Here is a 15,661-nt window from a genome sequence, read left to right as displayed (position 1 = left end):
TTGTAATAAAAAGTACACACCCTTTCCAATCAGTTCAGACTTGCTACCTGTACCATCTGCAGACTAAGATAACCCACTGCCCTGATGTACCGACTCAATATCTCGCGTGACACAGCTCCTTCAATTCTTGATAGCCACATCGTAATTCGGCGGCATCGACTGCCTGTGCCCCGCCTGCTCAGTGTCCCAGTATGGAGCCTCGGTGACCCCAGACGTGTACCTAGGGGGCAACGTGGCGTTCGAAGAGGACCTCCTCACAGAATCTCTCCAACGTCCAAAAGGGCCAGACATGAACGACACCCTCTTGGATTCGGGCTCGGGAGCGGGAGCGGGAGCGGAAGGCGTACCCTTTTCGACGTCTTTGAATGTCGGCTCGACGGCACCTTTCTCAATGTCTCTGGTGGCTGGTTCATTGCGAGGAGGAGGAGGAGTGGTAACTTGTCGATCTTGGAACGGGTCTTGGGGGGCGTCTCGCCATCGGCCGAAGCGGGGGCCACCACCGCCTCCTGCCCAAGGGGGACGGAAGGGCGGGCCTCCGGGGCCGGGTCCATTGTGGCGGCTGCCGCAGCCGCGTCCTCCTAGCGCCCGCTGTTCGAGCCAGGCTTGTCGGGCTGCACGGCGTCTTCGGCAGCACATGATTGGTTCTGTCTAGAAGGGTGGGAGTTATAGTTTGGTGTGAATTACGGTTGCCAATGGAGTGGGAAAGATAATTTCTCTTGTTGTCGTGCTGAGGGTCTGGCTGATGATGCTTGGTAAGAAGCTGCCTTGCGCAAGTCTATGCTTTGATGAGACCTTACACGAGATGAGGGAGCAGGGCAGACAAGCTTAATATAAACCTGTCAACTGTTCTCAGAGAGGGGCCGAGTCGGGTTGGGGGTTGGGGGTTGGGGGTTGGGGGGAGCGGACTGAATGACATGAGCAATGACCCTGGGAGTTGGCAGCCGTGAAGGGAATCTAGCGAATACGGCAATGGCAGTGCGCGTCGGGTGTCCGACGGACAACTTCAGACGAAAGCGTGGCTGCGAAAGCCTCCTCTGTAGGATGTTTCTGTGACCGCGTAAGTGTCGGACAGATTTTCACCCCGCCCCCATTCGTCTGGATGACGACGGGTTTCTCCTCGTCCATACCATTCGGTTTCTTGTGATTGAATACTGCGTCTCAACGCCCGCGTCGTCTTCATAGTGCCTCATCCTGCCCGGCGGCAAGAACGGCCAGAGTGTAAGTGGCGGCGTTGCTGACGTCCAGGGTGCCCCCATCCTAGCTCGCACTCGCTTCCGCCTAATCAGGTAGTCGCTTCTATGGTCCGAATGGGGTATGGTCCCGGCACTGTTGCCGTCGGGGGCACATGCTCGGGGTTGCTCCTCCGCACTCGATGACGGGTGAAAGTGGAGCATCAATATGGCCCCGAAAAGCCCATCCCTAGGTTTGGCACCAGTCGCCCGGGTCCAAACCGAATCGTCAAAGCCTCCGCTGTTGACGCTTCAAGAAAACAAGTGTTGCTGGAGAGAAGTGCGTTCCGCCCATCGCCTCCGGATTGGGGAGCGCGGCATCTACATGAGAGATAGCCGAAGTAATGGCCTTTCCTAGCAAGGGCACGCGCAGGAAACTGCGCCTAGTTTTCTCGGTTGATGCCCCCCCCCAGTCCAAATGGAAAGAGTTGCAATTCATCTGATTCCCAGTATCTAACCCGCAAATATCAGCCACATCACCAGCGCGAATCATTTGCTACCATTGCAACTCTATAACACCCGTCCCATGTTTGCATGACATCGCAGAGCATGAGCGAAGCTTTTTTCATCGCCGCAGTTGCTTAATTGCTTGCCACCCTGAGTGCCCGGCCTCTTCTTGTGGCGGAGCCGAGCTAGGACAAGTGGCGGTGCTCTCTATACAGTCTCTTGCTTTCTTGCACTACTTTTCGGCTGGGATCTCTCGGGAGCTTTTACATTTGTGGCTGAGAGTGGGTGACACAAGCGAATTCTTAACTTGTCTGTGTAGTCAGAAGATTGAGCGTGTGCCTTTGTGCCCATATCTAATCAGCAGCTTGTGCCTTGATCAAGAAATATGCTTGAAGGCAAGTGAAGACTTTATACTGTTTTCTATATCTATCTTTCAACTCAATTTCTATGCTGAACTGTGTATCCATGTACTGCGGCTCATACAGAGGCCGCACAAATATGTGCACGTTCCAAATGTGAGTAACAGCCGGCTGGCCTGTACTCCACACATTAGTGCCATTATAAAGATGGGTCCTTTTTTCAAATGAGCATTCCCGCCAACGCCCGGTAATCATTTCTCATGAAAGTTCGTAAAGGCCAAATATCTTGACCATCTATGCAGTGTAATGCCAGAATAATAAAACCAATATCGACGTGGTATCGAAATGGAGACGCTTGTAGTGTCGAGTTCTGATGCAGTATGGTTATGGAACCATTTCGTTTTTGATGTTCGTGATGGCAGCTCAAGCCTTTGGGGAGTTTTCCTCAAAAGGAGAGGCATCTCCCTCCTTGGTCTCATGCTCGTCCCTCTCGTGAATAGGAGAGATGGCGGTATCATTAGATTTAGCGGCGCTTGGTTTCTCAGGCTCAGCCATGTGTCCGGGCGTCATCACATTCTCCTCTGGAACCTCTTCGGTTGGAGTCATGAGACGACGTAGCTCGTTGTTCGACATCGATACGGATCTTGCAGGCGCCGGCGAGTTGTTGATTGAGCGTGCAAGATCAGGCTGCGACTCAGAGTGTGACATCTGTCTCAATGAGCCATTACGCTGATGACCGAAACTGCTACGGTGTGCAAGCGACGATGCGGGCCGATCCGTATTATTGTTGGCATCCCATTCAGCAAAATCAGCTGAGCTCCACGAGGTGCGATGGGGTCTTGCGCGGCGCGGCAAGCTACCAACTGAGTAGCGCGAGCTGACACTGTTTGTCCGGATTCGTCGGGTGGTAGTCCCTGGCGCAAACTGAACTACTGAAGCATTGTGCGGCCGAATGATGTCTCCAATCTGGTCTCCCTCGTCATCATCTTCAATCTTGCGATTCCGGCGAACGCTATTGACAGAAAAATATGGCTGTGGTGGCTCTTGAGGCTCTTGTATCGTCGGCTCTGGCTTCGGTGGTGGCGGGAGGTCGGTAGCTCTGGCTTGAATGTGTTCGTAGTACTTGATGCGAACCCCATCCAATGCTTCTGGAAACTGTTCGCGATTTCGATAAAGTGACATCCATGATGATACAACACACAGGATCACGAGAATCAGGACCGCAACAACAAGGAACCCTTGGACGACGATGATGATGATGCCGAAAACCGTCGAGAGTATGCCTCCAATAGCGAATGCGGGTAAGAAGGCAATGGAGAAACCTGCGGTGACGATTTTCGTAATGCCCAGCATCCAGATCGCCAACGACGTGTTCCTCTGGCTCTCGAAAGGGTTTAGTTTAACAAAAACGACGAATGCGATGATCTCAAAAACGAATAATCCGTATACTTGAGCAAGGGGGCTTCGCGCTCCCCCGCCAATGAAGCAGGCCCGAATAAATTGGTAAGTTAGCCAACAGGCGAAGAACCACCACCTGGTCCGACGATAACGAGCCGAGAGCCAGCCAAACCGCTTGATGTAAACCTCGTCTTGGTGCACCGTCGTCCGATTTGGGTCGTCGTCAATGAATCGGATCTTGAAGAAAGGTATCGATCCATAGCGTTTTGCAGTAGTTTCCTTTTCGCCAATGTCGCTGGCACGCGTTGTTGCAACCGCTGGTATCGAGCCAAAGAGCTTGCCCTGTTCAAATATGATTGTGTCGGGGCCCATTTCATACTTGCCAAGCCGGAGGCGGAAAAAACAAGCGTAGGCTACAAGGCCACCAACGCCGATGAGCAAGAAGATAAATATGATAGCCGCGACAGCTGTCGGCCCGGCTGGCGCGCGAATATTGAACTGAAGCAGCGCCAGTGTCATCAACGAAAAGAACGAAACGAGCAGGGTGCGCAAAACTCCGACTGCAAGGTATCCGCCCAGATGATTGCGGAAGTACAAGAATCGATCCTGGTTGATCAGCTTTACTTGAACAAGCATGTCGAGCATGAACTTGAACGCAATGATGGAGACGGCAACCAGTCCAATGGCTACCAACCACCAGATCAGTCCAAGGGTGAAAGCATCGGCGGCCGGGATGCCGAGGGCAGATAGGTCTCCGGCGAACCCAATCCATTTGCCAGGCGTAGGCATGCCCGGAGCGACGGGATCGCCTGCCCAGTAGTATTCGTATGGATTGCTCGTGTTGTAAACCCTAGCTGCTCGTTGCACGAGATTCGGAACGGACGCGCCATTGCTAGAAGAGGTAGAAAGAGTCTCAAGCGAGCGCCCGTAGATTTGCTGGATGAGGCCACCGCCAGTGTTGATGACAGTCGATCCTGCACCGCCTACTTGGCTGGCATTACCAGTCACGCCTGCGAAACCGTCGATCGAATTGATTACTTTCTCGCTATATATCATGCCGGCAGCCCATCCGAAGTTGCTCCACCAAGCGGGTAGGACACTGGGCCAGTCGACGGACAAGGCGCCCGAGAAGAAGACGGTCTGGTAGGTCTCAAAGATCACCAGGACTGAAAGGGAATGAGCGTAGTGTGTCCTAACATGAGGTATGCTGACACCATACATCGCGGTCGCCGCAGAAGCCAGGATAGCGGCGAGTGTGAAGACACCCAGTATCGACGATATTGCTGCCGGATGGGAGAAGCTGTTGCCGTTCCGCATGACGGCTTGGAAACATCCTATCTGGGTTCGACTCGAGTTTGCGAAGATCTGAATGCGTGCGGTACCTTCGAAATCGGGAATATCGAGGGCGATCGATGGAATGCCGTCAATCTGCGCGGGCGTAAGTCTGAAACTTGCAAATGCAGCGATGGGTACGCTGGCGTTCAGAGGGCATAGACTGGTACGGTTAGCAAACCGCATTGAAAGCCGGAGAGACTCGGACGCACCTAGCGATGTTGGTCATGCAGGGGTCAAAGCTCATATCGAATCTTGTCTCGCCGTCTACCTCAAGTCAGCATACCCCATCTTTGCGTATAGGTTCGTCCCTAGTTTTGGATTCAGCTTACAAGCTTCGACGTTGATATGCACTGCAGCACAATTAGTACATGTGTGGCAGTTCAGATCCGGTTGAACATACTCATCAATGATTCGTTCTTGATATTGGTGGTACCGTCCAGATGGAACTGTACGGTCATGTTGTCGGCGTAGTATGAGGCATCGAATTTTGTGATATTGAACAAACTTTGTCCTCCAAGACAGTCGCCAAAGTCGCCAGTGTAGAGGCCGGGATTGCGATTGACCGCGAGCTGTTTGGTATTGCCATCTTTGTCTGAGCCAGTGATATAGACAGTCTCTGTGGCCGCCAAAGCCGTAGCGAGGAAACTGAATAGGACGAGCAGGGCCGTGGCGAGTGAGGCCGAGCCTTCGAATCGGGCCATTGTGGGCGGTTGGCGCAAAGGAGCGACCAGGCGATTCGAGAACTCCTGGGCCAATATGCCCGAAGGACGCTGAGGGGTGTGCAGACCGAGACAGCGAAGGCAGGTTATGTTGTGGCTGGAGCGGTGATGTCTGGAGAGAATCGAACGAAGTGCCGGGTAGCAATGGCAAGAGACATGTAGGTATTCAACGCTGTCGCATGCCTTGGCTGGGGCGAAGTTTGGTCGTGGTTCGGAGGACACGGAAGATCGTAGGTGGGCTTCCCGAAGCAGCGGAAAGTGCCTTGATGAATGGTGGAGAGCTCAGGGTCCTATCCGAGACGAGATGGAGCTGTTTGAGTTGCCTCGACTGGGATCTTGAGCGACTAGTACGTTTCTGCGCGAGGTCGAAGCAATATTCTGCCGGGGCGACGAACGGCACAATGGGTAATCGAGCCAAGTCGTCGTGAAGATTGGCGGAGAAGTAGTTGTTGTTGGAATATTGTAGTTTGACGGCGCACGTTGGAAAAAGCCTCAGAAGAAGAGAGGCAAGGTATCCGTAAGGTAGGGGCGAAAAGGGTCCGTAGCGGCGGGAGGCAGGTGCAAGATAATACTCGACTTGCAGGGGTTTTGTCTTTGATATTCAAGATTGTCCCCAAACCGGCGACAGAACCGACGGTAAGGATGGCCGGACTGGCAGGGCGCTGGCGTGATTCTGGATTCTCAGACAGGGGAGCAAGCTGCAGTCTGTTGGCACTCTGCACTCTGCAGCGGTGAATCTGGCGGGACAGCGGACAGTTGCAGACGGCGGGTCGGGTGCTGCGCAGACGGACCAGGCGGGATCAGGTCAGGGTCCTGAATCAGAGACGAATAGTCTGGGGAAGAAGCTGGCAGGCGAGCTGGAAGGGAGAGGAGGAGAGGCAGAAGCAGGAGCAGAGGATAGAGGAGGGGAGTGAACAGGAGAGGCACAGGCAGGCCGTAAACATGGATGAATGGATGGACGAGTGTGGATGGGGAGAATTCTGAGGAAGGGTTATCTCGTATTCATATGACGATTCTACAGTGGTGGTACCTGTCTGGCGGGCGGCAACAGAGGTATGTACCTACGAATACGGAGTACCTTACCACCTTACCCACCTTAGCTACGGATGACTACCCTGAGATGTCTGGTTTGGAATGCCATGTCGTGGGCCCTGGCCTGGAACCGGCAAACCGTCGACGGACATGGGCAGCTGGAGTGCGAGTGCGTTTCCTTGGCAGGTCGACCTGCCCGAAACTGGTCGAAACCGGGATACGGGGGGGCAGGGGTTATCGCGCTGGGATGGCATTAGCACCGCGCTCACTGCTGCTTAGCTGTACGAATGCCTCTTCTCACCACTCTGAAGAGTTGCGAACGATTGGGACCTGTAAGGCATTTCAAGCCAACCATCTCAAGCTACCTTACTAGTCGGGCACACAAAGAAAACGTGTGCAAGTAAAACGGACCCGAGGAGACGACGGCGGCAATATCCGTACTTAGTTGCTGCAGCACTCGGACAGAAAAACAAGCTTGAAAGCACAATTCCCTAGTGACACATGTCACTCTACGCACAAACAACGGAACAACCTGCAACCACATACCAATTCCCACCAGGTGGCTGCGTGTTATCTACATGCCTTGCTGCACCCCTCCACGATTCCTATTCACCAGCGCCATCGGAGATCAGGTGTGACTAGGTCGCCCTTGTTTTGGGTGGGTAGACGTTTGGGCGTGATGATCAGGCCAGAATACCTGGTGCAACCCTCACGTTCAGGCTTATTGAGAACAATTCTTGGAAAGTCGGAATGTGTGCCCTGTGGTAAAGTGTCTTCGGATCAGTCGGACCGCAAAAAAGAATCGATCCAATGGGATTTCCATTAATTACTACCACTCGCTAACCAACTCTATCCTAGCTTGTCCACTTTAAGCTTACCTAAGATAGAGAGGTAGGTTGCGGATAAGGCAGCTTGCTGTTCTGGGCGATGCACGTACCGGGCTGCCGTAAAGGGAAGAGCTCTTACCTGGCCGTTGGCCCAGGCTTCGGCGGCACCGCGATCTTGTCTCGCCTCCCTCGTCTAGCCATCAATCATCGAATGGCCGAGCCTGTATCGAACTCTCTTCTTGCTCCGTATTTCTCCTCGTTTGAGAGGACTCCTCCCGTCCGCCCTGCTCATAACTTACCGTCTCTCTCTGGGTCGCCAATATCCTAATCCTTCATTCCTACTCAGAAACTCTAGTTGGCCCTGAGCTGACTTTGTCAAAATGCATCCATCATCAACTCGGGCACATCGGAGTTAATCCGTCACTTACCTATTTGGATATATATGCAAATAGTCCAACTTTGTCCCAAGCACTCTTAGGCTTTAGCCGGGCTGAAACCAGCCACCCGGATCGTCAATGGCGAGCTACTGATCGCCGCCGAGCCAGAACGCTACCAGTTTAGATGCAGCTTGCGGCGCCAAAAGTCTCGGCGCCCAAGACAACCCATACCCGTATTGCCGCCTTCTCCCGGAGTGCCAGGCGTTACACGTGCACATTAGGCACGCCGTCTTGAGCATTACTCACAGTTGCCCGCTCCGTTGCGTCCTAACATCCGTTCCGAGTCGTCGACCGCTCGAAGAGATAGACACCAGTACCATTGGGCGGGAGCAGCGTCTCCCGAATCCTCCTCAACCGTTGCGTTCGCCATTCGAGAAACAAACCCCAATCTTGCTCCACCACGGCGGGAAACCCATTCCACTCGAGGTCCATCCCCAGCCACCAGGAAAGCCTGCCAGCGATGCGCACCCAATCCAATCCTTTCCTCTCCCAAACGAGCCGGGGTACCCTATTCCCCCTGCGGCCAAACGTTTTAAGCTACCACTCACCGCAGATCTGCGTGTCCATCTCCCGTCCAGTGGTCTGCAACTCGACTCCCTCTCCCTCTTAGTCCATCACCATTGGCCAGAAGCACTTCTGCCACGAGGTCTGGCTACATTCTGGAGCGCCTGGGAGATGTAAAGTTTCGGGGCGGCGTGCCCTAGAGCCGCCTCAAATCGAGGCAAGATACTCAAAATTATGTACTAGCTTTTAGGAGACGCAATATGGAGTAGTTGGCCCTCAGGAGCAGGGGCAGAGGGGCAGCGACGATAGTCGCTGAAAACAAAAATTGGACAGTTCCAGCCGATTCACCGTTTCTGCCACGAACTCTGTCGATGGCAAAGAACGTGGCCTAGAGATTTGCGGTTAAGATATGCTGGCACCAGCTGAGTTTTCCGTCCCCAAGACCCTTGCTTAGCAACTTTCCGTTAGTCTGGCGTTGGCTTCAACACACAGGCACCCCGACTCCGCGTAGAGAAGGCGCGGAACTCTGACATCACCACTTTGCAACAGCATGCATGCCACATAAAGAAAATGATTATTCGCTAAGCCGGCTGTCAAATATGGCTGTAGAGTGCTTGGGCGAGCGTCGAATATCACTACATGATCGAGTCGCCCAGCGTTTGTTCTTCTGCGCAATGCTTCTCTTTCTCTTTCCCACTCACAGGAATAGGACGGGGTACGGCCTATTTTTCCTTCCTGCAATCGCTGGCTCAAGCCAAGTTTGCAGCTTTACGGCTTGTGAATCTGAACGAGAAAGAGATCTTGTTCTACGGCCATATTGCGTCCATCACTAGCACGGGTAGAACTCGTTGGATCCAGCGGCCCTATCAATATTCTTCAAGTGGAATCAGGCAGAGCCGCGAACGTGGCTAGTTGCCTAGTTGCCTTGCTCCCCTCGCTTCGATGGCAGATATTTTCGCGTAAGTGAAGGGGGAACCGCTTCCAAGATGCGGCTGACTGCCGTCAGGAGCCCGCGTGCTATGAGACATGACCTGGCGCTATCTGGTCGATGAATCGTAGAATGGACTAGGGCTTCATGAAAAGGCGGGCGGCGAAACCTGGAAATCGGAAGAAGCTCACGAGCTCGGAAATTGTCGAATTTCACTGAAGCTGCAATACCTGGCTGTCTTTGGACGCGAGTGCGTTGCTCGGTTTCAAGAACACGGCAACGCATACAAATGCAAACCAGGATGCCAATTTTCTTAGTACAGACACCTATGTAGGTCAAGGAATAGCAAACGGCACGATTCCTTGTTATCTCGGTTGTTCGACAACCAAAGATCCCCGTCGGGCAACTTTCACGAAAATAAGTTTGAGCAAAGTCACCCCCAAACACAGAATTGTAAGAGAGTAACACAAGACCGCGCACGAATCCAGACCGCGAAAAAGTGCAGCCCTGCTATGAGAATCCAGTCTTGGTCTTTGCGTCTGGCGTGTAGGGCATCCAAATTTTCACTTCTCGATGATCCATACCCATTTGTGTGGAATCGGATGGGGGAAAATCCATGGGGACAAGATCCCGCGAAGAAGAGTACCATCTGCAGCGAATGGCCAATAAAGTTACGCAGCTAAAGATCTTCGGGAACTTGGCTGGTGGTGGAGAACGGTGGCCAAGTAGTGGACACGGAATGTCATCAATGTTCACGGCATAGAGAAAAGAACTGGAGCGAGGGATCTCGGTGTGTCAAGCGACATCGGGCTAACCCCGCAGCCGGCAGCCGGCAGCCGGCGGCCGATTACCGACAACCGCGCAGCCGATCGACGCGGACGTCGGGGCGACCCCACCACCCTCACCGAGCTGACCGATTCCACTTCGTAGCAACGAGATAGAAATGGCCAGACTCAAGACACGAGATTCGTGGACGCGATCCGCAAGCTTTTAGATAGGCTGCTGTCAAAAGCCTATCCAAAGGACCGGGTCCACGTTGAACTGGTCAATGTTACACTCTGTAACACGTGCAATGACCTCAGGTCTAAGACGATCTGCCCCAAGTTATACACTGGAAGTTCAGCGAGGAACGGCATATCGCTGTCGTGGACCACCGGGTTGGCGCGCAAGATGTCATCACGGTCTCTCAGGATATAAATTACAGGTATCCTATGATTTTTGGATATGACCAGAGCGCCAAGGGCGGCCAAGGGCGGAATCCGCTTGGTATTTTCAGCTACCCCTTGGGTGAGCTCTCCAAGTTGAGGTTATGGTTATCTAGCTCGCAGCCAAGAGTCTGGGCGCCAGCACGCCAGATGAGGCCGGAATTGCAACTTTGACAACGTTTCTGCAGCTTCTGGCACGATTTGTCCTGCAATGGCGCGTTCTCGGGAGTTGGGATGAGGGTAGAACGTGGCGCAGGTTCCTTCATGGTTGATATCGGGGTTATCAAGCCACATTTGGCGGGGTATTTTGTAGTAGCATTCCTCGTTCCGCCAAACCATCGACCAGGAGCCTTGGTGAGGAGCTTGTTATGCTGATATCGCGGGTTCTCGCGCTGTTTCATGGAGATTCTGCTTCCTCCCTGACGCAACGCTGTAGTGGTCAGGCTGGATGTTGGCGTTCTATCACACTATTACCAATACCCGTCCCGACGCAAAAAGATGCCGGAAGACCGAGCCGCGACGTTGCAATCCAGCGACCCCACGGCTTCATGGATCTCCCATGGGTCAGTCTCCGGGTCAGACATGCAACAGCATGGAGAAAGCAGACTTTTTCCGCGGCTACGCACCGCGACCAAGTCTCCATTGGGATGGGATGGGATGGGCCTTACGGTAACTTATCGTGGCGAACATGACTTAGTCGTGGCTGGTCGAAGGCTACAAAGAGCCAACATTGGTAATTAAGAGTACATGGCATGCCGCCAAGGAGGGTACATGTGCAAGGTAGCGATCACGTCATTTGAACTAAACAGCCTCCAATTTTTACCTTGCGCAACGGGGTATCCGTACACCAGCAGCGACAACGCAAGGCCGATTTGACGCCGGAAACGAGCGACAATTCTCTCACTTTCTGACTTTGTCTCTCTCCGTGTCGAGCCCGAGCCCGCATCTGCGCATTGTCTGAGGAAAATAAAAGACACCTTTGCCCTCGCCCGTCTCCTAGCCAGATTCCCTCCTCCGCTTGCCCTTCTGTTTCTTCTACCCATTCGTGAATCCCCTCCCACCTACCTTTTTATACCCATATTCCCCAAAGACGAGAAGCTACAGGCTCAATTCGTTGTGTGTTTTCTCTCTCCCCTCTGAACATTGTTTGGAGCGTGTCTCTCGACGATCCCAAATACCTGCGCCCTGTTCTAAAGCTGCGCGCGTCCTCCAATACACACAATGGCCAACTCTCCCCACGGCGGTGTCCTCAAGGATCTTTTCGCCCGCGATGCGCCGCGCCAGTCTGAATTGCTTGCCGAGGCTGACAAGCTCCCTTCCCTCCTGTTGACCGAGCGCCACCTCTGTGATCTCGAGCTCATCCTCAACGGTGGTTTCTCTCCCCTTGAAGGTACGTCGTGTTTACTGCTCGGGCTGCTGCTGCTAGGGCCCCCCTTTGCGTCGTTGCGCGACGACGGTGGTGGGGTTGCGATGCGGAAGCGACCCCGCCATGATTTTTTTGGAGGGGCAAAAATCCCCACGATTACGTTGCTTGCCCAAGAACAGCGGGACTGACTGTGGTGCATCTCTGTAGGTTTCATGACCGAGAAGGACTACAACGGGTACGTTAAAGACACGAACAAAATATCCCCATGGAGATTTTGATTACTGACATGCTTGGTGCAGCGTTGTCAAGGATAACCGTCTCGCTGATGGCAACCTCTTCTCCATGCCCATCACCCTCGATGTTTCCCAGCAGCAAATCGACACCCTCTCCATCAAGCCTGGTGCGCGCATCACCCTTCGCGACCTCAGAGACGACCGCAACCTGGCCATCCTCACTGTTGAGGATGTCTACAAGCCGGACAGGTAGGTCTATCAATCTGTTTTGGGAGGCATTGATTGGCTCTGGCTGACATGTCCCTCTAGAACCGTCGAGGCCATTGAGGTCTTCGGCAGCGACGACGACACCCACCCCGGTGTGAAGCACCTTTTCACTAACACCAACGACTTCTACGTCGGTGGTAAGCTCGAGGCTATCCAGCGTCTTGCTCACTACGACTTCCTCGACCTTAGATGTAAGTTTACCCCGATCTCCAACCACACCAACGTGTCCCGCCGGAACATCGAGGCTGATGGGTGTAAAAAATATTTAGTCACTCCCGCGGAGTTGAGGCAGCACTTTGAGAAGCTCGGCTGGAACAAGGTCGTCGCTTTCCAGACTCGCAACCCCATGCACCGCGCCCACAGAGAGCTCACTGTCCGCGCCGCCCGTTCGCAACAAGCTAACGTCCTCATCCATCCCGTCGTCGGCATGACGAAGCCTGGTGATATTGACCACTTCACCCGCGTCCGTGTCTACAAGGCCCTTCTCCCCAGATACCCCAACGGCATGGCCGCCCTGGCTCTGCTACCCCTGGCCATGCGTATGGGTGGTCCCCGCGAGGCCATCTGGCACGCCATCATTCGCAAGAACCACGGCGCCACGCACTTCATCGTCGGTCGCGACCACGCCGGCCCCGGCAAGAACAAGAACGGCAAGGACCACTACGGTCCCTACGACGCTCAGGTCGCCGTCCAGAAGTACTCTGACGAGCTCGGCATCACCATGGTCGAGTTCCAGGAGATGATCTACATCCCCGACCGCGACGAGTACCAGCCCGCTAACGAGATCGCTCCCGGCACCCACACCGCCAACATCTCGGGCACCGAGCTCCGCAACCGCCTCAAGACCGGCAAGGAGATCCCCGCCTGGTTCTCCTACCCCGAGGTCGTCAAGGTCCTGCGCGAGCAGAACCCCCTCCCCGCCCAGAAGGGCTTCACCATCTTCCTCACCGGCCTGCTCAACAGCGGAAAGGACCAGATCGCAAAGGCCCTCCAGGTCACCCTCAACCAGGGCGGCGGACGCTCCGTCTCGCTCCTCCTCGGCGAGACGGTCCGCCACGAGCTGTCCTCCGAGCTCGGCTTCAGCCGCGAGGACCGCGACAAGAACGTCGGCCGCATCGCCTTTGTCGCCTCGGAGCTCACCCGCGCCGGCGCCGCCGTCATCGCCGCCCCGATCGCGCCGTTTGACGACGCCCGCCAAAAGGCCCGCGATTTGATCGAGAAGGCCGGCCCCTTCTTCCTCGTCCACGTCGCCACCCCTCTCGAGTACGCTGAGAAGACGGACAAGCGCGGCATCTACAAGAAGGCCCGCAACGGCGATATCAAGGGCTTCACCGGCGTCGACGACCCCTACGAGGCGCCCGCCAAGGCTGACCTCGTCGTCAACCTCGAGCAGCAGACCGTCCGCTCCATTGTCCACCAGATTGTCCTGCTTCTCGAGAGCCAGGGCCTCCTGGACCGTTTGTAAATGTTGTTCAGAGAGCGGCAAAGAACGACAAAGTGTGTGATTTTTACGGCGTAGAGCGATGCGCGTAGACTCTCAAGCGCAAAATGGTTGGATATATTATATCGGAGTTGAGACTTGAAGACAAACTGGGACAACAAAAGTTGTTGATGATTTTTATGAGTATTTATTTACACAGATGGTATAAAGCATCATATAGTCGCTAGGGTTGGGGAATGATGTTTTGGAAAGCACTTTTCCCCCGCATGGCTGGATATTGGAATGGAACTACATTTGATTGACATGCTGATAACTGGTCGGAACTGAATGATGTGGCGATGAGTTGATGAATTAAACAAGCAACCAACGTGACGGCAACGGAAAGGACATGCCAACAGTCACTGAAGTCGTCGAGATCAAGTAGCTACCTCAGACACTTTCACTTAATGGCATAAATGCGGAGGCGAGCGGATTGAGATGATGGTGGTGGTGCGAAAGAAGTAAGAGATGCAGCGCTGGGACGAACTCGGGCGCTTAGCTCAGAGCGGGTGATTGGGCGAGACGCTCGTTGTTGGTGCCCGATGGACGGGTTCACGCGCATTCTTTGCAGGAGGGAAGGGGGTATCGACACAGGTCGACGTGGATTGGAAGGTCGGGGTTCGGGGATGGGGATGGGGATGGGAGGAGGGGTAGGTTGGGCCAGGATGGTTATTTTGGGAAGCATACCTTACGGATACTGGGTACCTTATTGTAAGTGTTCGATTACAGGAAGGAAGGATGTTCTTGGAGGCGATGGGAAGTAGGTACATGCAGCCAGCGAGTCTACAGTACCTTAGTCAGGTACGTGAGACATGTGCATTTTAACATGAGGCAGCAATGTCTCGTTACAGAACACTGTGACCAGTATTTTTTTATGGTCTTGTTCGTTTGCTTTCGAAATGAGAGACAGTACGGATAAGAGTACGAGGTACGACGAATGCATAGAGAATTGCCTCGAACACTCGGTTGTTTCCCGTTTTGAGCATTATGGCTTTGTGATATCCGAGACTCATAATTATTTACCTTTTCTTGGTGCATAGGTAGAAGGAATCAACCAGTGGTTGGACCATTCAAGCATTGCTTGGCCCGAGACAGTGCAACCGCCTTCGGACCAGGTCCAGCTCAGGTACCTTATGTGCTTATCTTACTTTAGCGCTTTAGGTGCAAAAGTCACATGTTTGGATACAAGTCTCATCAAGTCGAATGGCTTGGTTGCACGTCGCCGTCAAGTGCGGCGCCAACTCCTCAAGGAACACGTTAGTCTACATAGACAGAGCGTGTCTAATGTTTAAATCATTGGGAGCTGGTGGTTGTGAAGATGTCACACCGTACGATATCGAGCTTTCAACAATTTCGGCACGGTCCTCCTACCGCATCGCCAGCTAGCTGTGAGCCGTGTGCAGAGACCATGTTTGATGGCGGGACACTGGGTGATGGAATCTTCGTGGCCCGAGCTTCTGGCAGTGCCCGTTGTGGATCCCAAGGGACCTCCCACAGTCCTATTGCATCCAGGCGCAACTCAGCCCGGTGCCACGTCAGGTTCTGGCCTCAGGTCTATCGGTACCTCCTTCCCTCTCACCAAATCACTCACTTACTGGCACCAAAGTACTGAGTGTGCAGCAGAGGGGACATGTGTCACCGCCTGCTCTAAATCTCTCTTCACCTGCCTTCCCTTGACATCCATCTCCCCGTTATTCTTCTCCACCCCCTTCGCTCTTGCTCCTCTGTGAGGCACGCAAGGAAAAGTACGTAGTACCTAGGTACCTAACCTTACCTAGAGTACCTCCAGGTAAGGGACCTGCCTCTCAACTCTCAACTGTGGACCCGCCCAGCCTACCTGTACCCGAAGTACCAACCAACCCGCCCAGCTCCCTCCAACGTCCGACGGGGGGGCT

At 54.0% G+C, this 15,661-nt stretch overlaps 3 protein-coding genes across 3 annotated transcripts; 1 reads left to right on the top strand and 2 right to left on the bottom strand.

The window, feature by feature from the left end:
* Positions 1-120: 120 nt before the first annotated feature.
* Positions 121-636, bottom strand: CORC01_01399 (uncharacterized protein; the record flags this gene model as incomplete). The annotated part of the gene is made up of 1 exon (XM_022613054.1): positions 121-636. The coding sequence occupies one exon, from the start codon at positions 634-636 to the stop codon at positions 121-123; it is 516 nt and encodes a 171-aa protein (XP_022480482.1).
* A 1,822-nt stretch (positions 637-2,458) lies between these two features.
* Positions 2,459-5,469, bottom strand: CORC01_01398 (transient receptor potential ion channel; the record flags this gene model as incomplete). The annotated part of the gene is made up of 4 exons (XM_022613053.1): positions 2,459-4,928; positions 4,978-5,032; positions 5,098-5,118; positions 5,169-5,469. The coding sequence occupies 4 exons, from the start codon at positions 5,467-5,469 to the stop codon at positions 2,459-2,461; spliced, it is 2,847 nt and encodes a 948-aa protein (XP_022480481.1).
* A 6,172-nt stretch (positions 5,470-11,641) lies between these two features.
* On the top strand, positions 11,642-13,751 carry CORC01_01397 (sulfate adenylyltransferase; the record flags this gene model as incomplete). The annotated part of the gene is made up of 5 exons (XM_022613052.1): positions 11,642-11,810; positions 11,994-12,021; positions 12,086-12,268; positions 12,329-12,477; positions 12,556-13,751. 5 exons carry the CDS (start codon positions 11,642-11,644, stop codon positions 13,749-13,751), a joined length of 1,725 nt encoding a protein of 574 aa, XP_022480480.1.
* Positions 13,752-15,661: the final 1,910 nt, after the last annotated feature.

Source organism: Colletotrichum orchidophilum (assembly GCF_001831195.1).
Source record: "Colletotrichum orchidophilum strain IMI 309357 chromosome Unknown Scaffold_7.1, whole genome shotgun sequence".
NCBI lineage: Eukaryota > Fungi > Ascomycota > Sordariomycetes > Glomerellales > Glomerellaceae > Colletotrichum > Colletotrichum orchidophilum.
This window is presented reverse-complemented; position numbering and strand designations above follow the sequence as displayed.